General features: G+C 39.9%; 2 protein-coding genes across 7 annotated transcripts in view; one reads left to right on the forward strand and one right to left on the reverse strand.

Moving 5' to 3' along the window:
• The window catches only part of LOC131432443 (neurofibromin), a 45,823-nt gene that overhangs the window by 8,454 nt on the left and 19,275 nt on the right, over positions 1-18,094 (forward strand). For 4 of the 6 annotated variants that reach the window (XM_058598725.1, XM_058598727.1, XM_058598729.1 and 1 more), the window contains exons 5-6: positions 13,080-13,330; positions 14,096-14,728. In XM_058598725.1, coding sequence (XP_058454708.1) covers positions 13,080-13,330; positions 14,096-14,728 — 884 coding nt within the window. The remainder of the gene's footprint in view (positions 1-13,079; positions 13,331-14,095; positions 14,729-18,094) is intronic. The other 2 variants (XM_058598730.1, XM_058598731.1) reach the window with 1 other exon arrangement.
• LOC131432445 (ribosome biogenesis protein NOP53) lies at positions 10,869-12,390 on the reverse strand. The gene has a single exon (XM_058598732.1). It carries the CDS (start codon positions 12,139-12,141, stop codon positions 10,972-10,974), a length of 1,170 nt encoding a protein of 389 aa, XP_058454715.1. The 5' UTR covers positions 12,142-12,390; the 3' UTR covers positions 10,869-10,971.

Below are 18,094 nucleotides of genomic sequence, written 5' to 3' on the forward strand. Positions count from 1 at the left end.
TTCGGGACTCGAATCGTGAATTCTAATTTAAGGTTTAAACTTTAGAATTGGTTGGTAAACGACTGGACAATGAGTAACCCGAAACAATCGGCATAGACCCACGCGACGAAATAAGGACTACGATTGGAAACTTGGAACATGGAACTGTAAGTCGCTCGGTTTCGCAGGCTGCGACAGGATAATATACGACGAACTAAATCCTCGCAGCTTCGACGTCGTAGCACTGCAGGAGCTTTGTTGGATGGAACAGAAGGTGTGGAAAAGCGGACATCGAGCGGCTACCTTCTACCAAAGCTGTGGCACAACGAACGAACTGAGAACTGGCTTTATAGTGCTGGGCAAGATGCGTCAGCGAGTGATTGGGTGGCAGCCGATCAACGCTAGGATGTGTAAGTTGAGAATTAAAGGCCGTTTTTTCAATTACAGCATCATCAACGTGCACTGCCCACATGAAGGGAGACCCGAGGACGAGAAAGAAGCGTTCTACGTACAGCTGGAACAAGCCTATGACGGCTGCCCACGCAGAGACGTAAAAATTGTCATCGGGGACATGAATGCCCAGGTAGGAAGGAAGGCAATGTACCGAACGGTAATCGGGCCGAACAGCCTGCATACCGCATCGAATAACAACGGCCAACGGTGTGTCAACTTTACGGCCTCCCGAGAAATGGTAGTCAGAAGCACGTTCTTTCCCCGCAAGGATATCCACAAAGCTACTTGGAGATCACCTAACCTGCAGACCGAAATCCAAATCGACCACGTTTTGATCGACGGAAAATTGTTCTCGGACATCAACAATGTTCGCACCTACCGCAGTGCGAATATAGATTCGGACCACTACTTGGTTGCTGTATGCATGCGCTCAAAACTTTCGACGGTGGCTACCCAACGTCAAAATAGAACGTCGCGGTTTAACATCGCGCGGCTCCGGGATGCTGGAGTAGCCCAAGATTACGCGCAGTAGTTGGCAGTGGCACTACCAACGGAAGAGCAGCTAGGTGCAGCTACTCTTGAAGATGGCTGGAGAGACTTCCGTTCTGCCATAGGTATGAACATCAGCAACACTAGGTACGGCGGCTCCGAACGTAAGGAACGACTGGTTCGACGACGAATGTAAACAGTTAGTGGCCGAGAAGAATGCAGCTTGGGCGAGTAAGCTGCAACACCGGACGAGAGCAAACGAGGAGCGATACAGATAGGCGCGGAACAGACTAAACTCGGTATCCCGTAGAAAAAAGCGCCAACACGAAGACCGAGATCGCAAAGCGATGGAACAGCTGTTCCGTGCTAATGACACAAGGAAGTTCTACGAGAAGGTGAACCGTTCGCGCAGAGGCCATGTGCCACAGGCCGATATATGCAAAGACATCAACGGGGATCTTTTACGAACGACTGTGAGGTGATCGAGAGGTGGCGGCAGTATTTCGACGAGCACCTCAATGGCGATGTGGCGGAATACGAAAGTAGCGGCGCGGCAACGAACTTGGGAACGCGTGCGGAGGACGATAGACTGCCGGTCCCAGACCTCCAAGAAGTGGAGGAGGTGGTAAACCTGTTGAAAAATAATAAGGCCGCTGGCGTTGACCAACTACCAAGCGAGCTACTAAAACACGGTGGTGATGCACTAGTGAAAGCACTGAACTGGGTCGTTACCAAGATCTGGGAGGACGAGCTTTTACCGGAGGAATGGATGGAAGGAATCGTGTGTCCCATCTACAAAAAGGGCGATAAGCTGGATTGCTGCAATTACCGTGCGATAACTCTGCTGAACGCCGCCTACAAGGTACTCTCCCAAATCTTGTGCCGTCGACTTTCACCGATTTCAAACGAATTCGTGGGACAATATCAGGCAGAATTTATGGGCGAACGCGCTATCACGGACCAAGTGTTCGCCATCCGCCAGGTGTTGCAAAAGTGCCGCGAATACAATGTGCCCACACATCACTTGTTCATCGATTTCAAATCAGCCTACGACACAATCGATCGAGAACAGCTATGGAAAATCATGCACGACTACGGATTCCCGGACAAACTGACACGATTGGTCAAGGCTACGATGGATCGAGTGATGTGCGTTGTTCGTGTATCGCGGATAAACTCGAGTCCCTTCGAAACTCGCAGAGGGCTACGGCAAGGTGATGGCCTTTCGTGTCTGCTATTCAACATTGCTTTGGGGGGTGTGATAAGAAGAGCGAGGATAGACACGAGTGGCACGATTTTCAGAAATTCCGTCCAGCTACTTGGTTTCGCCAATGATATTGACATTATAGCACGCAACTTTGAGAAGATGGAAGATACGTACATCGGACTAAAAGCTGTGGCCAAGCGGATCGGACTAGACATCATTGTGTCAAAGACAAAGTACATGAAAGGCAGGGGCTCGAGAGAAGATGACGTCAGCCACCCATTACGAGTTCTGATTGGTGGTGATGAAATCGATATGGTCGACGAGTTCGTGTACTTGGTGACTGCCGATAATGACACTAGCAGAGAAATTCAGAGACGCATATTGTCAGGAAATCGTGCTTACTTTGGACTGCACAGGACGCTACGATCGAGCAAAATTCGCCGTCGTACGAAGTTAACTATCTACAAAACGCTGATTAGACCGGTTATCCTCTATGGGCACGAGTCCTGGACAATGCTTGCGGAGGATCAACGCGTACTAGGTGTTTTTGAACGGAAGGTGTTGCGAACCATCTTCGGCGGAGTTCGGATGGAAGACGGTACGTGGAGAAGGCGAATGAACCATTGAACTGCACCAGTTGCTGGGAGGACCAAACCTCGTCCAAACGGCGAAGGTCGGGCGGTTACGGTGGGCCGGGCATGTTAGAATGTCGGAGAACAACCCGGTTAAAATGATTCTCGATAATGATCCGACCGGTGTAAGAAGAAGAGGCGCTCAGCGGGCAAGGTGGATCGAACAAATTGAGGACGACCTGCGGACCCTTCGCAGCTACCGAGGCTGGCGGCGAGCAGCCATGAACCGAGTTGAATGGAGACACCTCCGAGACATGCCCAGAATTCCTCAATTGGTCGAAGTTGTGGGCAATTTGGTGGATTCATGTCTTTTGGGACGAAAGTGACCATTCTACCGTTGATTTCGAGTAGTGGTAAGAAGCAAGATCTAGCCAGAAGACAACAGGATCCTTGTGGCTTCGAATCATGGGTAGAAGTCGTTTTTGTAAACATTCCTTGATGTATATTTCGCTGTTCATTGAAGCAGTGGTGATGAAGGGTTTCGAAATCTTACCGCAGCTGCAAATTGCTTGCCAGATCATAGCTTTCTTACCAAATTTTTCGACTTCAATCGATGTCTCGGACTGGTTTAACACTTACCGTTCTCGCACCGTATAATATTGTGGTCCCGGCAAGGATTTGTAATCGATTTCACGTAGGTTTCGTCGTCCATGATTATGCAGTTCAAATTTCCAGCAAGAATCGTATTGTACAGCTTTCGAACCCTCGGCCTGATCGATGCTTCTTGTTTCGGACTACGTTTTGGTTGTTTCTGTTTCTTATAGGTTCGAAGATTCAAACGTTCTTCAACACGAAGAACATTTGACCTTTTTTGGCCACATCCCGAACTGAAACCTCCATCTTTTGCTCGAACGCCTTCAGTATACGTTTATCCAGCTGAGGGTTAGCAGGACTTTTTTTTCGACCCGTTTTCGGTTTATCCTCACCGAACTTCCTGATTGCATTTCACACGGCTGCATCCATCTTTCTCAGTGACAGCCCGCGTTCTGTGCACTATTTGTACACAATTTTTCGACGTTGTTCTGCTGAAAGTTCACGCATTTCGAAACAAACTAATGAAAACGAATAAACAACTGCACAAGTGGTTAGAGAAGAGTGTAAACAACAGGACGCAGCCATAAAAATTGACAGATTCTGAACCATTGCGAAATGGCAGCGGTTTTTGGTTGCGTCCATACTTTCTGGGACAGTCTTTATGATTGAGCCATTTGACGACACACTTTACATTTATGCGCTAAACTTTTGATGAACAAATGTAGTGTACTTGATATTCTAGTGAGTCTAGAAACTTGAAATGTATTTAGGGAACCACATTTTAAAAACGTGTCGATTTTAAGCAGTGTATGAATAGTGTTTACCACTATTACAATTAGTATGTTATTTTGGGTATTACTCGACTTTCAATTGGCGATTTGTGATGGAATCTAATAAAATATCTTCGCTTCGGTTTTAAGAAGCTATCCCACCGAAAAAATAGTTCGACAATTGTGCAATACTACTGTTATAGCATCGTGAAAACTTGAATCGAATGCATCTATTTTCATTCTTCTCTTGGATCCAATGGATTGAACAGCGACAGCAGATCTTACTTTAACTTATGGTGTTAGTATATGAGATGAAAAGTGGAGCTAAGATGAATGGTGTTATCGTTACTCAGAACGTTTCAATATATTTAAGAGCTGGTTACGGCATGGTTACGATGTAAATTTTTGAATGAGAAAGATGAAAACAGATATTTTGAAAGTGTATAAAAAAATTTAAACGACATTTGTTCAATCGGTTTTAATAAGATTCGAAATTTGTTTGTTACATAAAAGCACATTTCAAACTGATGCCATCAAATGTGTCAACAGAATACGAGTTTTATGTTTTTATCCCTACTCATAACGAGCCCTGTGACCTTAGCTATCGCTTCTTCAGCAGATATGTTCCCTTCTTCAATATCTTCTAATTTTACATCTTTACGAAGCCTTCAAAATATTTATATTAGAGAGATTTTAATTTGAAACAAAATAAAACTACAAACTTTTTGAAACATTGAGACCCGTTACTCGAGTCATCATCGTAGTTAGGGAATAAAAGCTCAAGTTGTTCTCAACGACCTGCTATGAATCGGTGGTTCCGGAAGCCAACGCTTTTTGTTGTGATGGCGTATAACTGATGTGAGTTCAAATTGTTGGAGCTCAACAGGGATCCCCCCTCCCTTTGGTTGGTGGGCTTGACGGTATTGCAAACATCATCACATACAATCAATTAGCGTTACAATTTGATAAAGATATGCGTTACAGTTTTTAGTTTCATAATTGAATTAAATGAATAATATATGGAACGACTTGAATAAGATGTTGATTGCATTACGCTCCAACATCCGGGGTTGGAGAGGCCGGTAGGGCTTAACTGAGCTCTTTTTTATGTTTTATTTTCATACTACCGGCCCTTATTACCAGTGTGAAATGAAAATTAAGTAGAGTAAACGTATCCCAATTGGGTTCCACACGATGACAATAAATGAACGGTAAATCGAATCCATCTTTGACGTTAATTGGTGGTTTTTGTACCATGGAATACTGTGGAATGAAATAGAATATTGTAGAATATAATAAAATAATAATGACCGAACCAATGAGCAAACCACTGATAGCTGTCAAACGATGTTCATCCAGTTTATATTGTGAGGATGTATCGTTTGGGACCTGATGGGTGAGATGATGTGTGAATGAAATGTAAGAGTGAGTGCATGCAAGAACGGTAATAAAGGCCACCGTTTCAGCTCAGGACTAACGATCGACCAATAGAAGAGATAGAAATTGGGTAACGGTACCCCCATTCATCTCAAATCCATTAGTCATTTCATGTACGAAAACCATTAGTTAGAGTGAGATCTGTTATCTCTGTTTGATAGATTAATTTCAAGAATAACATGAAATCTGGAGCGTTTTTTTTTTTTTTTTTTTTTTTTTTTTTGTTCGTTAAAACAGCAGTATTGAATCATTTCTGAACTACTTTTATGTTCCATTGCTTCTTACAGACGAGGCAAAGATTTTGTATTCGATTTTATCTCAACAAATTTATTGAAAGTCGAGTAATCGGTAAAATAACATGGTGACTCTACTAATGAGATGACTATTGGCACACAAATTTTAGTTAGAATCTATTAGAATAGAAATAGTAACTCAATGTTGTGATGCTTGCTTGTGGAATACATGTAGGTATGTATGCATGTGTGTATGCGTATGTGCCTGTGTGTATGTAAGTGTTTTTGTGTGTACAACATACATTATACCGTTCCCTCGGGTGTGTTGTATCAAATTGGTTGTGACACATTTCGATTGCGAGTCAGTGTACCAGATGTTCAAAAGTGCCTGAGCGGATGGTAATATACTGTCAAGAATCAACCGAAGATAACGAAATGTGAACATGCTGTAGCAATACTATTAAACCCAAGTGTTATTATCATTTAAATAAAAACGCATGTCCTCAGTTCTTATCCGTCAAACCATGATGAGCTGCCCTACAAAGATTAATGAAACACTAATTTTTTTTTTTTTTTTTTTTTTTTGGAAACGGATGACTGGATGAGGAACAAGAAATACGAAAATGCTGAAAGAATTAGAAAGGAATATTGGAAGCAACATAACATGCCAGCTAAAGTACGGAGTGAAAAATGACAACAAAAGACACGAATCACAGCTGAATAGAACACTGGAATTAAGGTAAAACAGAATACAAGCTATGAACAAAGGTAAGAAAACCAACATGAAGAAATAATAGAAACTGCTGGGTAACAATGTAATTTCCTCATATTGAAAGAGGCGTTTATATGGCGCGCATGCGCTAATTCGGCCTGATACAAATTAACGGGGAGGGCAATACATTTTGGACAGGGCTGTAAAAAGCTGATTGGAACCCTTTCCCCGCCAAAATGTAATATAAGGAATGTAATATAAGGATAAGGATGGCATATAACTGATGTGAGTTGGCCGCCGACCCACCGTCGGAAGCGACGGCCTCTTGCATACAAACCTGCAACTACCGGTCTACTCAAAGCTAGGTTTCTTTGCTTTAGTTAGGTCCGAACGAGCGGTAGCGAGGTCGGACAGCACACGATTCAAATCGATGTGGCTAAGCCGCATTAGATAGTTGTTCACTTAGTAAACGGAAAATACCACATACATTTGCTTGGCAGATACACCTATGCAACTGCTTTGATGCTTAGTGGCTAATAGCATAAACCAAATAAACATAGATTTCCGACTGTACGGTGACACTAACAGCACCCAAGGGTGGCAAAAACTCGCTCATAAGATTTGATTTTTTCTATTCATCAGCTCACCACATGATTTACGATGCAATCCGAAAAATGATGGTAAAGATGAAAATCATCGCTGATTTAAACAAACACACTCACCTATACAGAGCACCGCTGACATCAAATTATGATGGTATTGATGGTTCTCAGTTTTGATTTCATAGCATTTAACTCTCATTCCTAGTTTTAAAAAGTGAGTACTGAGTTTGGCATCACTTTACCGAGCTACACCGGTGAGTGCATTCTTAAACCACAGAGCTGCCAACACAACCCAGATTTTCGGTTTTGTTTTTGCTGGTACTCAAAACGAACACGAGCATTAATGTACGAAAACAAATGTCGAACCGTAGTGTGATGTATACCATAAACGATTGACTTTCATGTCTCGAGCTAAACACAACTGGCTACTAAAACGAATGCGTTCTCCAGCATGCGTGAACATGTCTTGAGAAATGGATTCAAATGGCATCGATTCGAACATTGGCCGCCCATGGCAACTCTGGTGGGTGGGGAATACAAGCGAGACAGTTTCATAAGAATCTGATTCAATGTGTTGATGTACAAACACATCAAATCACAACTCACAAATCGTCTCTCAGTGGGTTCTAATATTTGACGAGCAGTCAGCGCTCATCTGCTGATTGCTTGACACTACGATGTTGAGACGATGTTTTCTCTATACGAATGGTTACCCAGTTACTCAACTCGTTCAGTGATGCTTTTGAAACTGATTTGCAGGTGAGCTGAACTCGGTGATGATGAAGTACTGAGTTGATTATTGCCAGCCCTTGAGCACCTCTAGTGAGAAACGGGTGTACTTTTTTCCATTAGCTACTGTGGTTTTGTTAAATGCGCAGGCAACTTTATGCATGCATTTTAGGAGCATTTACGCACCCATTCTCCACCAGACGGTGCTTTTGCTGTCACGGGTTTCTCAACTACATTAGTTTTGCACTGGGAAATCTATGTTTATTTAATTTATGCTAATAGTCAACAAGTTTCCTTGGAAACACCGTTTATTGAAGAGTACAAGAATCAATCTTTATTCAAGAAGTACAATTGTAGCTCAATAAAACGGGTGTTAACGTATTATTATTTATTTGTGTTTATTTTAAATCAATTCCAATTATAATATCAAGGCGAAATGACTCTGATCCGTCCGTTCAAAAGTCGAAGAATTTTCATATTAATTTTGCTAATACAAGTACAATTGAAACCTGCATTGTATAGTATCGTGTATTTTCGGAACCGGAAGTCGTATCCGAACAAAATTTACACTGAGCTAAATTCTCATTTTCACATTATATGAGATATAAGCAGTTATATCGACCGTCCCACGACAAAAGGACCTAACTGCAAATGACAGTTTCTTTTTGTTTATTTTTTCTTTCGCGATTTACCGAACTGATTTTATATTTGACGCTTTACTCTTCGCAAAACTTTCAAGGTAAAACTACAATCTTTCGACTTATATTGGAAACTTTAGAGAATTTGCAATAATGGCTCCGTAATAATCAAAAGAAAAAGTAAACAAAGAGAGGTTCTCATTTGCAGTTAGGCCCTTTTGTCGTGGGACTATCGATATATAGATCAAATCAGCTGTTTTTCCAAGATGGGCGAATCTTACAAAAGTAAACAAATCGAGTTTCTCTCACCTACCAATAAAAGCTTCAAAATCCTATAATTTTGCCTAAAAATTCGGATTCTCCAAAAATCTCTACCTTTGTAATACAAATAATTATAAAGGGCGAAACTGTCATTCCATTTGTTTACATAAGTTTCGCCCTCCCTGTTCCATGACAACAAACGGGGCGATACTTCAATTGCTAGTAAGGAAGGGCGAAACTTTTTTTTCTTTATTTCAGATGGTTTCCGAGCCTTTTTCCACTGGAAATAGTAAATGAGACGATTAAATTACTCGCAGATTTGTCTTATTCGCGAAAACCAGTCAATTTCATGAAAAATGCGCAAGGGTGTATCTTTATAATTCACACGGAAGCATAAAAGTAAACAAATCGAAAAAGGGCGAAACTCTTATGTTGATTTATTCGGTGGATATAGGGTAACAGAGGTATTTTGGCCACTTCATATATTTATTTACTGTTTACTGTTACCAGACAAATCAGATGCACAACGAATCGGAAACTTCTTCTTTTCTCGACGATTTGAGCTATACTAGTCGTTAGTTTTGTAAGGGAGCACCTCCTGATATTTCCGAAGGAGAAGAAGGATCCCGAAACTATAAATAAAAAATTTAAATCCTCTTATCAGACAGACAGAGTGATGAGAAGTACCGGGTATTTATTTCATAATCCGTTAGGGCATATCCTTGAACGAAATTGTATGAGCTGTCTTGTCAGCGATTTAAAATAACGGAACTTCCTAGAAAAAACTGTCTGGAGCAGTTGATGAATATCGAGAACACAACTTCTTCTTCAGCTTCAAGCAGTACGATTCACAACTATTCTTTCGTAAAAACAAACTCCATTATATATCTAAGTTAAAAAATATTTCTTGTTATTTTCTTCAACCTAAGAAAATAGTGTCTCGTTTTCTTTCTTGTTGCAGATTTGATGGTAACGCCTCCAACGAAAATAATAAGTTTTCACATGACTTTTATTAAACATAATCAGCATGCGATTAATAGAAAAATGTAATAAATATTAAAATTATATTGGCTTAAGTTTTATCGACTTTTCGCATAACTTGTATATGGTATTTTTACCAATATCATTTAAATTATGAAGATATAAAATATATTGAACATTATTTAGATTTTATGTAGAGTTCCATTAAAGGTCATAAGTTGTCATATGTCTTTTGTGAAATAACATTTGCGTACGATTCATGAGACATATCCAATGAATTTAAATTATGTAACGAGTTAGGTTTCATCGGATTTCCATATACATTATATGAGATATTCTTAAAACTTTCATTATGGTAACGTCTATTTAGATTTAACGTACACTTTAAATAAAGATTATAAGTTTCCATATAACTTTTATAAATTATATTCTGCATATGATTCATATGACAAATCTAATGATTATAAATAAGATTTTCATTTCAGTGTAGGACCTTCAATTTGAGTTTAAGTTTGTTCAAATCTATTAAGTCGTATCCAAAATATCAAAATATGGCTAGATTCTATTATACGAGAGAAAAAATGTTTTTACCGGCGAACGACCATAACGGTTAAAACCGGGTCTAAACGATATAAAAAATGTTTTCGAGAAGGTATACATACTAAAGATGAGCAATCCGTTCACGAACGGTTCAAAAGAACTAGTTCTTTCAGAAGAATGAGTGAACTCGAGTTTTTATTTAAATAATGCACTCTATTATTTTTCGCTGGAGATGGAAGAAATCGAATTCTTTAAAAGAGAGTAAACATAAACTGCGTATTTCGAAACGGTCGCAGGTTTTAGGAATATGGTAAAAGTTGCATGCATTCGCGATGTTTAAAGTACATAAAAAGGAATAATTATTGGTAAAAATGCCTATTGAAAAAACTATTATTGAATTTAACATAATTTATGACTCATGTTTTTTGGAGGAAAAAAAACAATAACAAAAAAAACGGTTCAGCAGAGCAAGTTCTTTTGGTAGAACTAAAAATCTCTGAGCGATTCTTCAAAACGAACGGTTTTGCCCATTTCTAATACATACATGATAAACGAGAAGAGAATACTCTTTAAAAAAAACTCGGAATCATGACTACATTTGATATCTGATGTTTGAAGTATCTGTTTACCTTAATTGATTTCGAAGAATTCTCTATAAATGAAAAATCGACTTTATTGCCACAACAGAAATAGTAATTATTCTTCTTGAAAATGACACAGAAAAAAACGGGTTTACGTTGAAGCCTTGAAGCGGAACCTATCAGCTAAACGATCCTATGTTGCTTTGTGACTGGCCAGCGTAAAACGTTTCCATTTCTTCAGTGTGGATTTATTGGTGCGCCGTATTCCATCGCGGTGTTTCTTCGGTGCTATCAAGGCTCGCTTCTGGAAGCTTTTGAATCGATCTACCAGAAGACTTTTGTTCGGCAAAATAGTTCGCAATCCATCGGCCAGTTCGGTTGGCTCAGCAAAATCTTCCTCCGCTTCCTCAAACTTCATATAGGCTACTCTGCGCGGCAGTTTTGATTTTTCTTCCGCCCGTGCGACTCGATTAGTTTGCTTCTGCTTTGTTTTGGATTGCATTTTGTTAATTTCTGAATTTAGCTTCGGTATGCTCGCAATGTCCTTTAATTTCTTGATTTCGTGTTTGACCTGGAGTTCTGCAGCACGTTTTCGCACCGCTACAATCTTCCTGGTTCTAGTTTTGCGGTCTTTTTTCTTATTACGAACCGGAGGATTTATCGCACTATATTCTTTCTCGTTGTCGCTGTTGTCACTCTCTGCCTCTTCATTATTGTCAAACAGGCCTTCGGACATCTCTTTGTGAATCATTTCCTCCCGATCCTCTTTAGAAAGCTTGGTGAACTTTGCCGTAACCGTTCGCTCAAGGTGTTTCACGTGTTTGATGTATTTAAGTTCCCGCGAAACAACTGCTTGTTTTAATTCATTATAATCATCGATTGCAGGATTATAGCTAGAACCTGCCGCGGGCACTTCTACATTCGGAACCGTACTTTGCTTTTTGTGTGCCGGTGCTGTTTTAGTCGTAGTGTTTTCATTTTCCCATATGTCGACATTAAACAGGTTAGTTTTCGATCGCACAGCTTTCGGTCTAACCAGAGCGGTTGTTTTGACCTTACGACCACTCGGAGCAGACGATTTTTTCACTTTAACGTTCCGTTTAACAATCGGATCGGACACTTTGGAAGTGTTTTCTAGTGACCAACAGAATTTGGGATTCTGCTGAAACTTTGCTTTCCTGCTGGTTTTCAACGAGGCTCGTTCAGTGTCAGCACGGTCCACGGCAAACAGTTCCGTATCGGGCTTTAGGGCAACATTTCCAATGCGCTCGTTTTGCCGTTCCCCTTCCAAGAATGTTTCAACGTCGGTAATATCGACGTCCTTGCGCCACGAGGATTTATTTTTCCTAGTTATACGTCCCATTTTTCACTTCTGCTGCTGCTGCACCATCAATAAAAACTTCTTTGGCTTTTCTGCTGTCACTTCGAGGGGGCGACGGCTGCTTTTGTGCCCTGTTGTACTTTCGACAGCACGTGGTTGTTACACTGTTAGAAAATTTTACTCGTGCGAAGGAAAATTTTAATTACGTTAAATCGAGTGAAATGTTGGAACTGACTCGAAATGAATTTAAGGATGAATGAAACATATGAAATATAAGTAATATTTTCTGAAAAACAAAGAATGATAAGAAGTAGTAGTGATGTCTAATATTCTCATCGGCAGTATGAAGAAAATCAACACAAGGGAATCATTTGAAGAAATTGAAATAGAAAATGTTAAGCAAGCAGAATATATCAGCAGAAATTTTCAAGATATAGGGTAACAGAGGTATTTTGGTCACTTAATATATTTTGGCCCACCTAACAAACTTTATCGATTTCATCGGATTTTATCGATGTTAAGTAACTCATTTTGCATCAATTTGAAGCTAATCACATTAAATTACCTATTGCGGAAGGGGTTTTTAAAGATATTACAATATTTGGTGGATATTTTTATAAAGTGGGCCAAAATAAAATCAATCCTAAAGTGGGCCAAAATACCTCTGTTACCCTACATATTTTCAAGAAGCGTTTCGGTTTAAGGGCAAATAAACACAAAACCTTTGAAATATTGTGCATCAGTTTAGTAACCTGCATTGTGCATTTCGATCGAATCGGAATATTTCGATTGAATGTAAGAACTTCCATTCTGCATTCCGATCGAATGATGTTTTTGTATGAACTGGAACTCGGTCGAAATTCGAAAAGAAAAATTTTCCATTTGATTCGATTGATTTTTTCTGAAAATAAATCACGTAGAATTGGATATTTCTTCAGGCTAGTCTACAATAATTTGGAACTTCTCTCTATCATTCACAGCACTGGTTTGCCTATCGGAAGAGGTCCGGTCGCGCTGTCACGTGAAACACACACTACCGCGCTGGCCAGTGGAAACCGGCGGAACCGTGGACTCCGGAACCGGTGGTGATCCGTTGGCAACGGGAGGCGCTGCTGGTTCGCACAGTGGAACAGCTGGCAACCAGAATGTACGCCGGCAGAAATCCTGGGATATGCTGGACCAATCGGCGATCCAGTTCGCTCGACAATCGCACAAAGTTCAACCGCACCAGGTAAGCAGGGTCGTGTGGTATAGCTACTGGTAGTAGCGTACCTCCGACGGAGGTAGAGCGATGCGCAGTTCGTTTTGACTAAAGTTCCAAGTTTGATTATTAATTCGATTTCTCACAGAAAACAGTTGTTCATGCTCCCTTCCTGTGTAGAGTATTATTGTTGGATACATTGACGTAGGGTATTTAGTCAGGGTTTTTTGTTTTGTTGTTATCCGAACAGGTAGAATATGTTGTTTGGTTTTTAGTCATTCGCTACATACTCTCATACCTGGCATCACGATGGTACGTTTAACCCATTTCACCTAATTTCCTTGGTATTATCAACAATGTTCAATCGTCACTTCATTTTCCTTCACCAGTTCAGTTTGGTTCCATCTTAGATGTTTAGTGTCACTGGAAGTAAATTCGCAAGAGAATATGATTTCTAAACGTTTTATTGATGTTTCTTTCTTATTTTATCTCATCTTCACACAAGCTAATTAAAGAATGTGTACAAAGAAATGATTTTATTCCCGATACACAATTTGACTTGGTTGATTTACCAAACGAAAAACAAAATTGAATCTCACAAGGAAGCATCTTTTGACCTTTGATGGTTTTCCCATGGTCTGTTGTAAGCTGAGTTCGAACTTGTCTAATTTGGTAAATCAACCCGTCAAACTTATTACTCACCCACTAAGAGTAGTAGCATTTAACTTGAATTTTCCTACTTCAAAATTATTTACGGAACCCATTTTGTATGCATCCCAACGTTTCCTAATCTAGGACCCGGCTATCAGAGGAAAATCCTGGCGAAGTTTAGATTTAACCCATAATCCGCATCTGGGTATGATAAGTCATTCCACGTTTGTGTCACATGCCTGTACTAATACAAATATGAGTAGTAGTACGCCCTCTGCGTATAACACGAGCACCTCCACCACTACCACTACCAATAACAACAACAACACGATTACCAACAACTCAAACAACACCACCGGCAGTGGTCAGCTCGGTGGCGCCTACCATCGGAGCGATTTCCGCAATCGCCGTTCTTCGTCGGAACCGGTCAATCATCAATTGGCCAATCCGAACATTGCCAAACTGTTGACCCTGAAACAGGCTCACGTTTACTCGGGTACCAGCATCTCTCCCACTCCCCTCTCCACTGGGTTCGGTCAAACCTGTGGTAGTGGAAATGCCGCCACTATCACCACTACCACCACCACCACCACCACTACCAACCTGACCACTACTCATACAAGTATCACCACTACCAACAGTACGCTAACGATCAATACGGCCCACAGTAGCGCTACTAACAGTACTAGTCCGGCACAGTCTATCGAAGAGATTGAAAACGACGATGATGCGAATAACTTCATCGTCGACTGTTTGCAAGACATTTCATCGATCAAAGTAAGGAAACTATCTGCAGAAATTAGCTCGCAACCAGCAATGCAAATTAAACATTTTTCTCTCGATTATCTTGCAAGAATTAATCTCTTGTTCCTTACTGTACTTTTTTTACATTATCACAAGTTCCTGCTCTACACACGCCCTTTCACAACAATTGGCAATGTTTGTCTACCCCGAAATCTCTGTTTTTGAACTCACTCTATCTCTCTCTTACTCTCTTTCCATTCCAATGTTCCAATTTGCATCAATAATGAACTATTTTCGCGTTGCATCCCTCTTGATAATTCTTACCATTAATTAATTTAGGAACCTTTCGCATAATTTTTGGTGGTATCCTTGAAGTATCGTCTAGCAACTCATAGTCAGAGTTACGTGGTGATGAGTGAAACAATCCCCTGGCATACGTTTAATACCCAACGAAACTGATCGGACATCGTACAAGCTTTCTGATCCATAACTCAATTTTTTGAGTAACTAATGCGTTTATTATTCGAGTTAAGATGTCGAAGCATGTAACAATACCTAAATCAAATAAACATTGAGCAATTTGACGTCTCTGTTACTCACACCGATGCAGAGTGCGCAGATCTATTCATATACGAAATTAGAATGTGTGCGAGCCGAAGTCAAAGTTTGTTGTGGGTTTAATTTTACACTGAGGTAAAACATTTTTGACTCATAATCATACACTGCGAAAAATGCATATAGAATTTCGTAAGCTATGAACTAATGAACCAAGTAGAAGACAGTTCCATTACGTGATATAGAGTTTCATGACCGATTTTATGTCTTTCTCAACTGTTCTCTTGGCATTGCAGTGTTTTTTATTGCATATATGTCTTCGATAATTGGCACGATGCGGCTCGACAAAATTCACTGGGTTATTTCGACATACTCACACTAGTATTAACCTTTCAACTGCTGAGAACAGCCACATTCGCACGTGGATTGGACTATAGATTTCCCAGTGTAATGGTAATGTAGGTGAACAACCCGTGACACCAAAAGCGCCGTATGCTGGAGAATGGGTGCGTAAATGCTCCTAAAATGCATGCATAAAGTTGCCTGCGCATTTAACGCAACCACCGTAGCAAATGGAAAAAGTACACCCGTTTCTCACTAGAGGTGCTGTTAGTGTCACCGTACAGTTGGAAATCTATGTTTATTTGATTTGTGGTGTAACTCAAACAAAATAATCCGCTAGTGAGAAATTCCGACAGCCAACGGTTGTTGCATTGTTGCCAGACTCTTGCCGGAATTCTACCAGAATTCCGGTAAAACCTTCTGGCAGACACTGTCAGGCGTCTGGGGGGAATCTGCCCGGCACATGCAAGCGGGAAGTAACTATTGATTGGTGGAAAATCAAATTTGGACTACAAACACGAATTAAAAAGTACTTACTATTCGATTTAGCTTACTTAATTATGAGTTGTTTCGTACCTTTCTTTCATTCGCCCTTTCCATTGCGTTCAAAACACAAAGAGCAACGCCACCCAACAGCGAGAGCCTTGTTCAGTAAACTAAAATTAAGTGAACCACATTCAACCTGAAATTGAGTTGATATAAATCAACAGTTGGGTGAATATAACTTACTTTTGGACAGATAGCACTCACCTTTCAGTATAATTTTTATAAGCGGCCCTTACACGAAAATTTTTAATAATGAGATTCAAAATTTGTAAGGAGAATTCTTCATTACTATTGACACATTGTCGCAAAGCTGATTTACCGGTAGCGACACCTGCCAATGAAAAATGGAATCAAGAAAACGAGGATTCTTTCGGAAATTTTCATATCGCCAGTAGTGATTGGCAACATTTTATCGTTTATTTAATAGTACAAATAGATATCAGCAATAAAATAACATTCGGAGTAGAAGAAAATCGATTTCAAAGTGATTACTACTACTTTTTTTTAGTGTAAACTACGATTAAACATGAAAAATCTTCAGAAATGTGTGAAATTGGGTAAGGTTAGGTTTTTTTCGGATCAACATTTTATTAAACAGAAACCAGTGTAATGTTGATTTCTCGAGTACTAGAATGTATAGCGATCGAGTACTATTTATTTTGGATACTTTATATGTTATTTTCAGGAATTTGAAAAATGGTATCAAACCAAGTTTAATGCTCTATTCTGAATAAACGGTAGATTTCGCACAATGAACTAAGATCAAAATTACCACCTTTTACTATGATTTGTAAGATGAATTTGCCCGGTTTCAGAATAAATCGTTGAAAAGTGGAGTAATTAGAAATTTTCCTACCGATTTGACAGCTCTTGCTGAAAGTATCATCTCTAAACAATCAGCGCCTCTACATTTCAGTTTTGCGACAATATGCCAATCCTTACACGTTCATTACCAATGACATTACTTTTCAATAATTACACTTTTAATGATAGTGTACACTCTTACCAGCCGCTACCTAATTTTGGGTCAAAACATACTCAAAATCAACTAAAGTGCATCTCCCTAATTTCGGGTAACGAGCGATGACCTCAATATTTGAGTAAATGTACGTTTAGTACAAGTGTTATGCCATAACAAAGCACGCTACCGATTTTTACCGATCAACTCAAAGTTTGAGTAGATAACGGCCTAATTTTGGGTAGCTTATACCCACATTATCAGATCCGAATAGCGGCCCTTACACGAGCATTAAAAATGTCATTTTAAATGATGACTAAGTAATGATGTAACAGTTCGGCTGAAAAGCTCGTATCGTTTAATAGAAACACACATTTTTTTGCCAAAATTCGTTTTTATTATTCAACATAATTGCCATCAGAGGCGATACAGCGATTATAGCGATCTTCCAACTTTTCGATACCATTTTTGTAGTACGATTTGTCCTTTGCCTCAAAATAGGCCTCAGTTTCAGCGATTACTTCTTCATTGCTTCTAAATTTTTTACCAGCGAGCATTCTCTTGGGGTCTGAGAACAGGAAAAAGTTACTGAGGGCCAAATCTGGAGAATACGGTGGATGAGGGAGCAATTCGTTCAATTTCAGCATGGTTTTCAATCATCAATTCGTTGTTGTTTTTGATCGATTGTGAGTTCACGCGGCACCCATTTTGCACAAAGCTTTCTCATATCCAAATATTCGTGAATAATATGTCCAACACGTTCCTTTGATATTTTTAGGGTGTCAGCTATCTCGATAAACTTCACTTTACGATCATTGAAAATCATTTTGTGGATTTTTTTCACGTTTTCATCGGTAACAGCCTCTTTTGGACGTCCACTGCGTTCATCGTCTTCGGTGCTCATATGACCAGTACGAAAGTTTGCAAACCACTTACGAATTGTTGCTTCGCCCGGTGCAGAATCTGGATAACACTCATCAAGCCATTTTTTGGTATCG

Source organism: Malaya genurostris, chromosome 2 (genome assembly GCF_030247185.1).
Source record: "Malaya genurostris strain Urasoe2022 chromosome 2, Malgen_1.1, whole genome shotgun sequence".
In the NCBI taxonomy this organism is placed as follows: domain Eukaryota; kingdom Metazoa; phylum Arthropoda; class Insecta; order Diptera; family Culicidae; genus Malaya; species Malaya genurostris.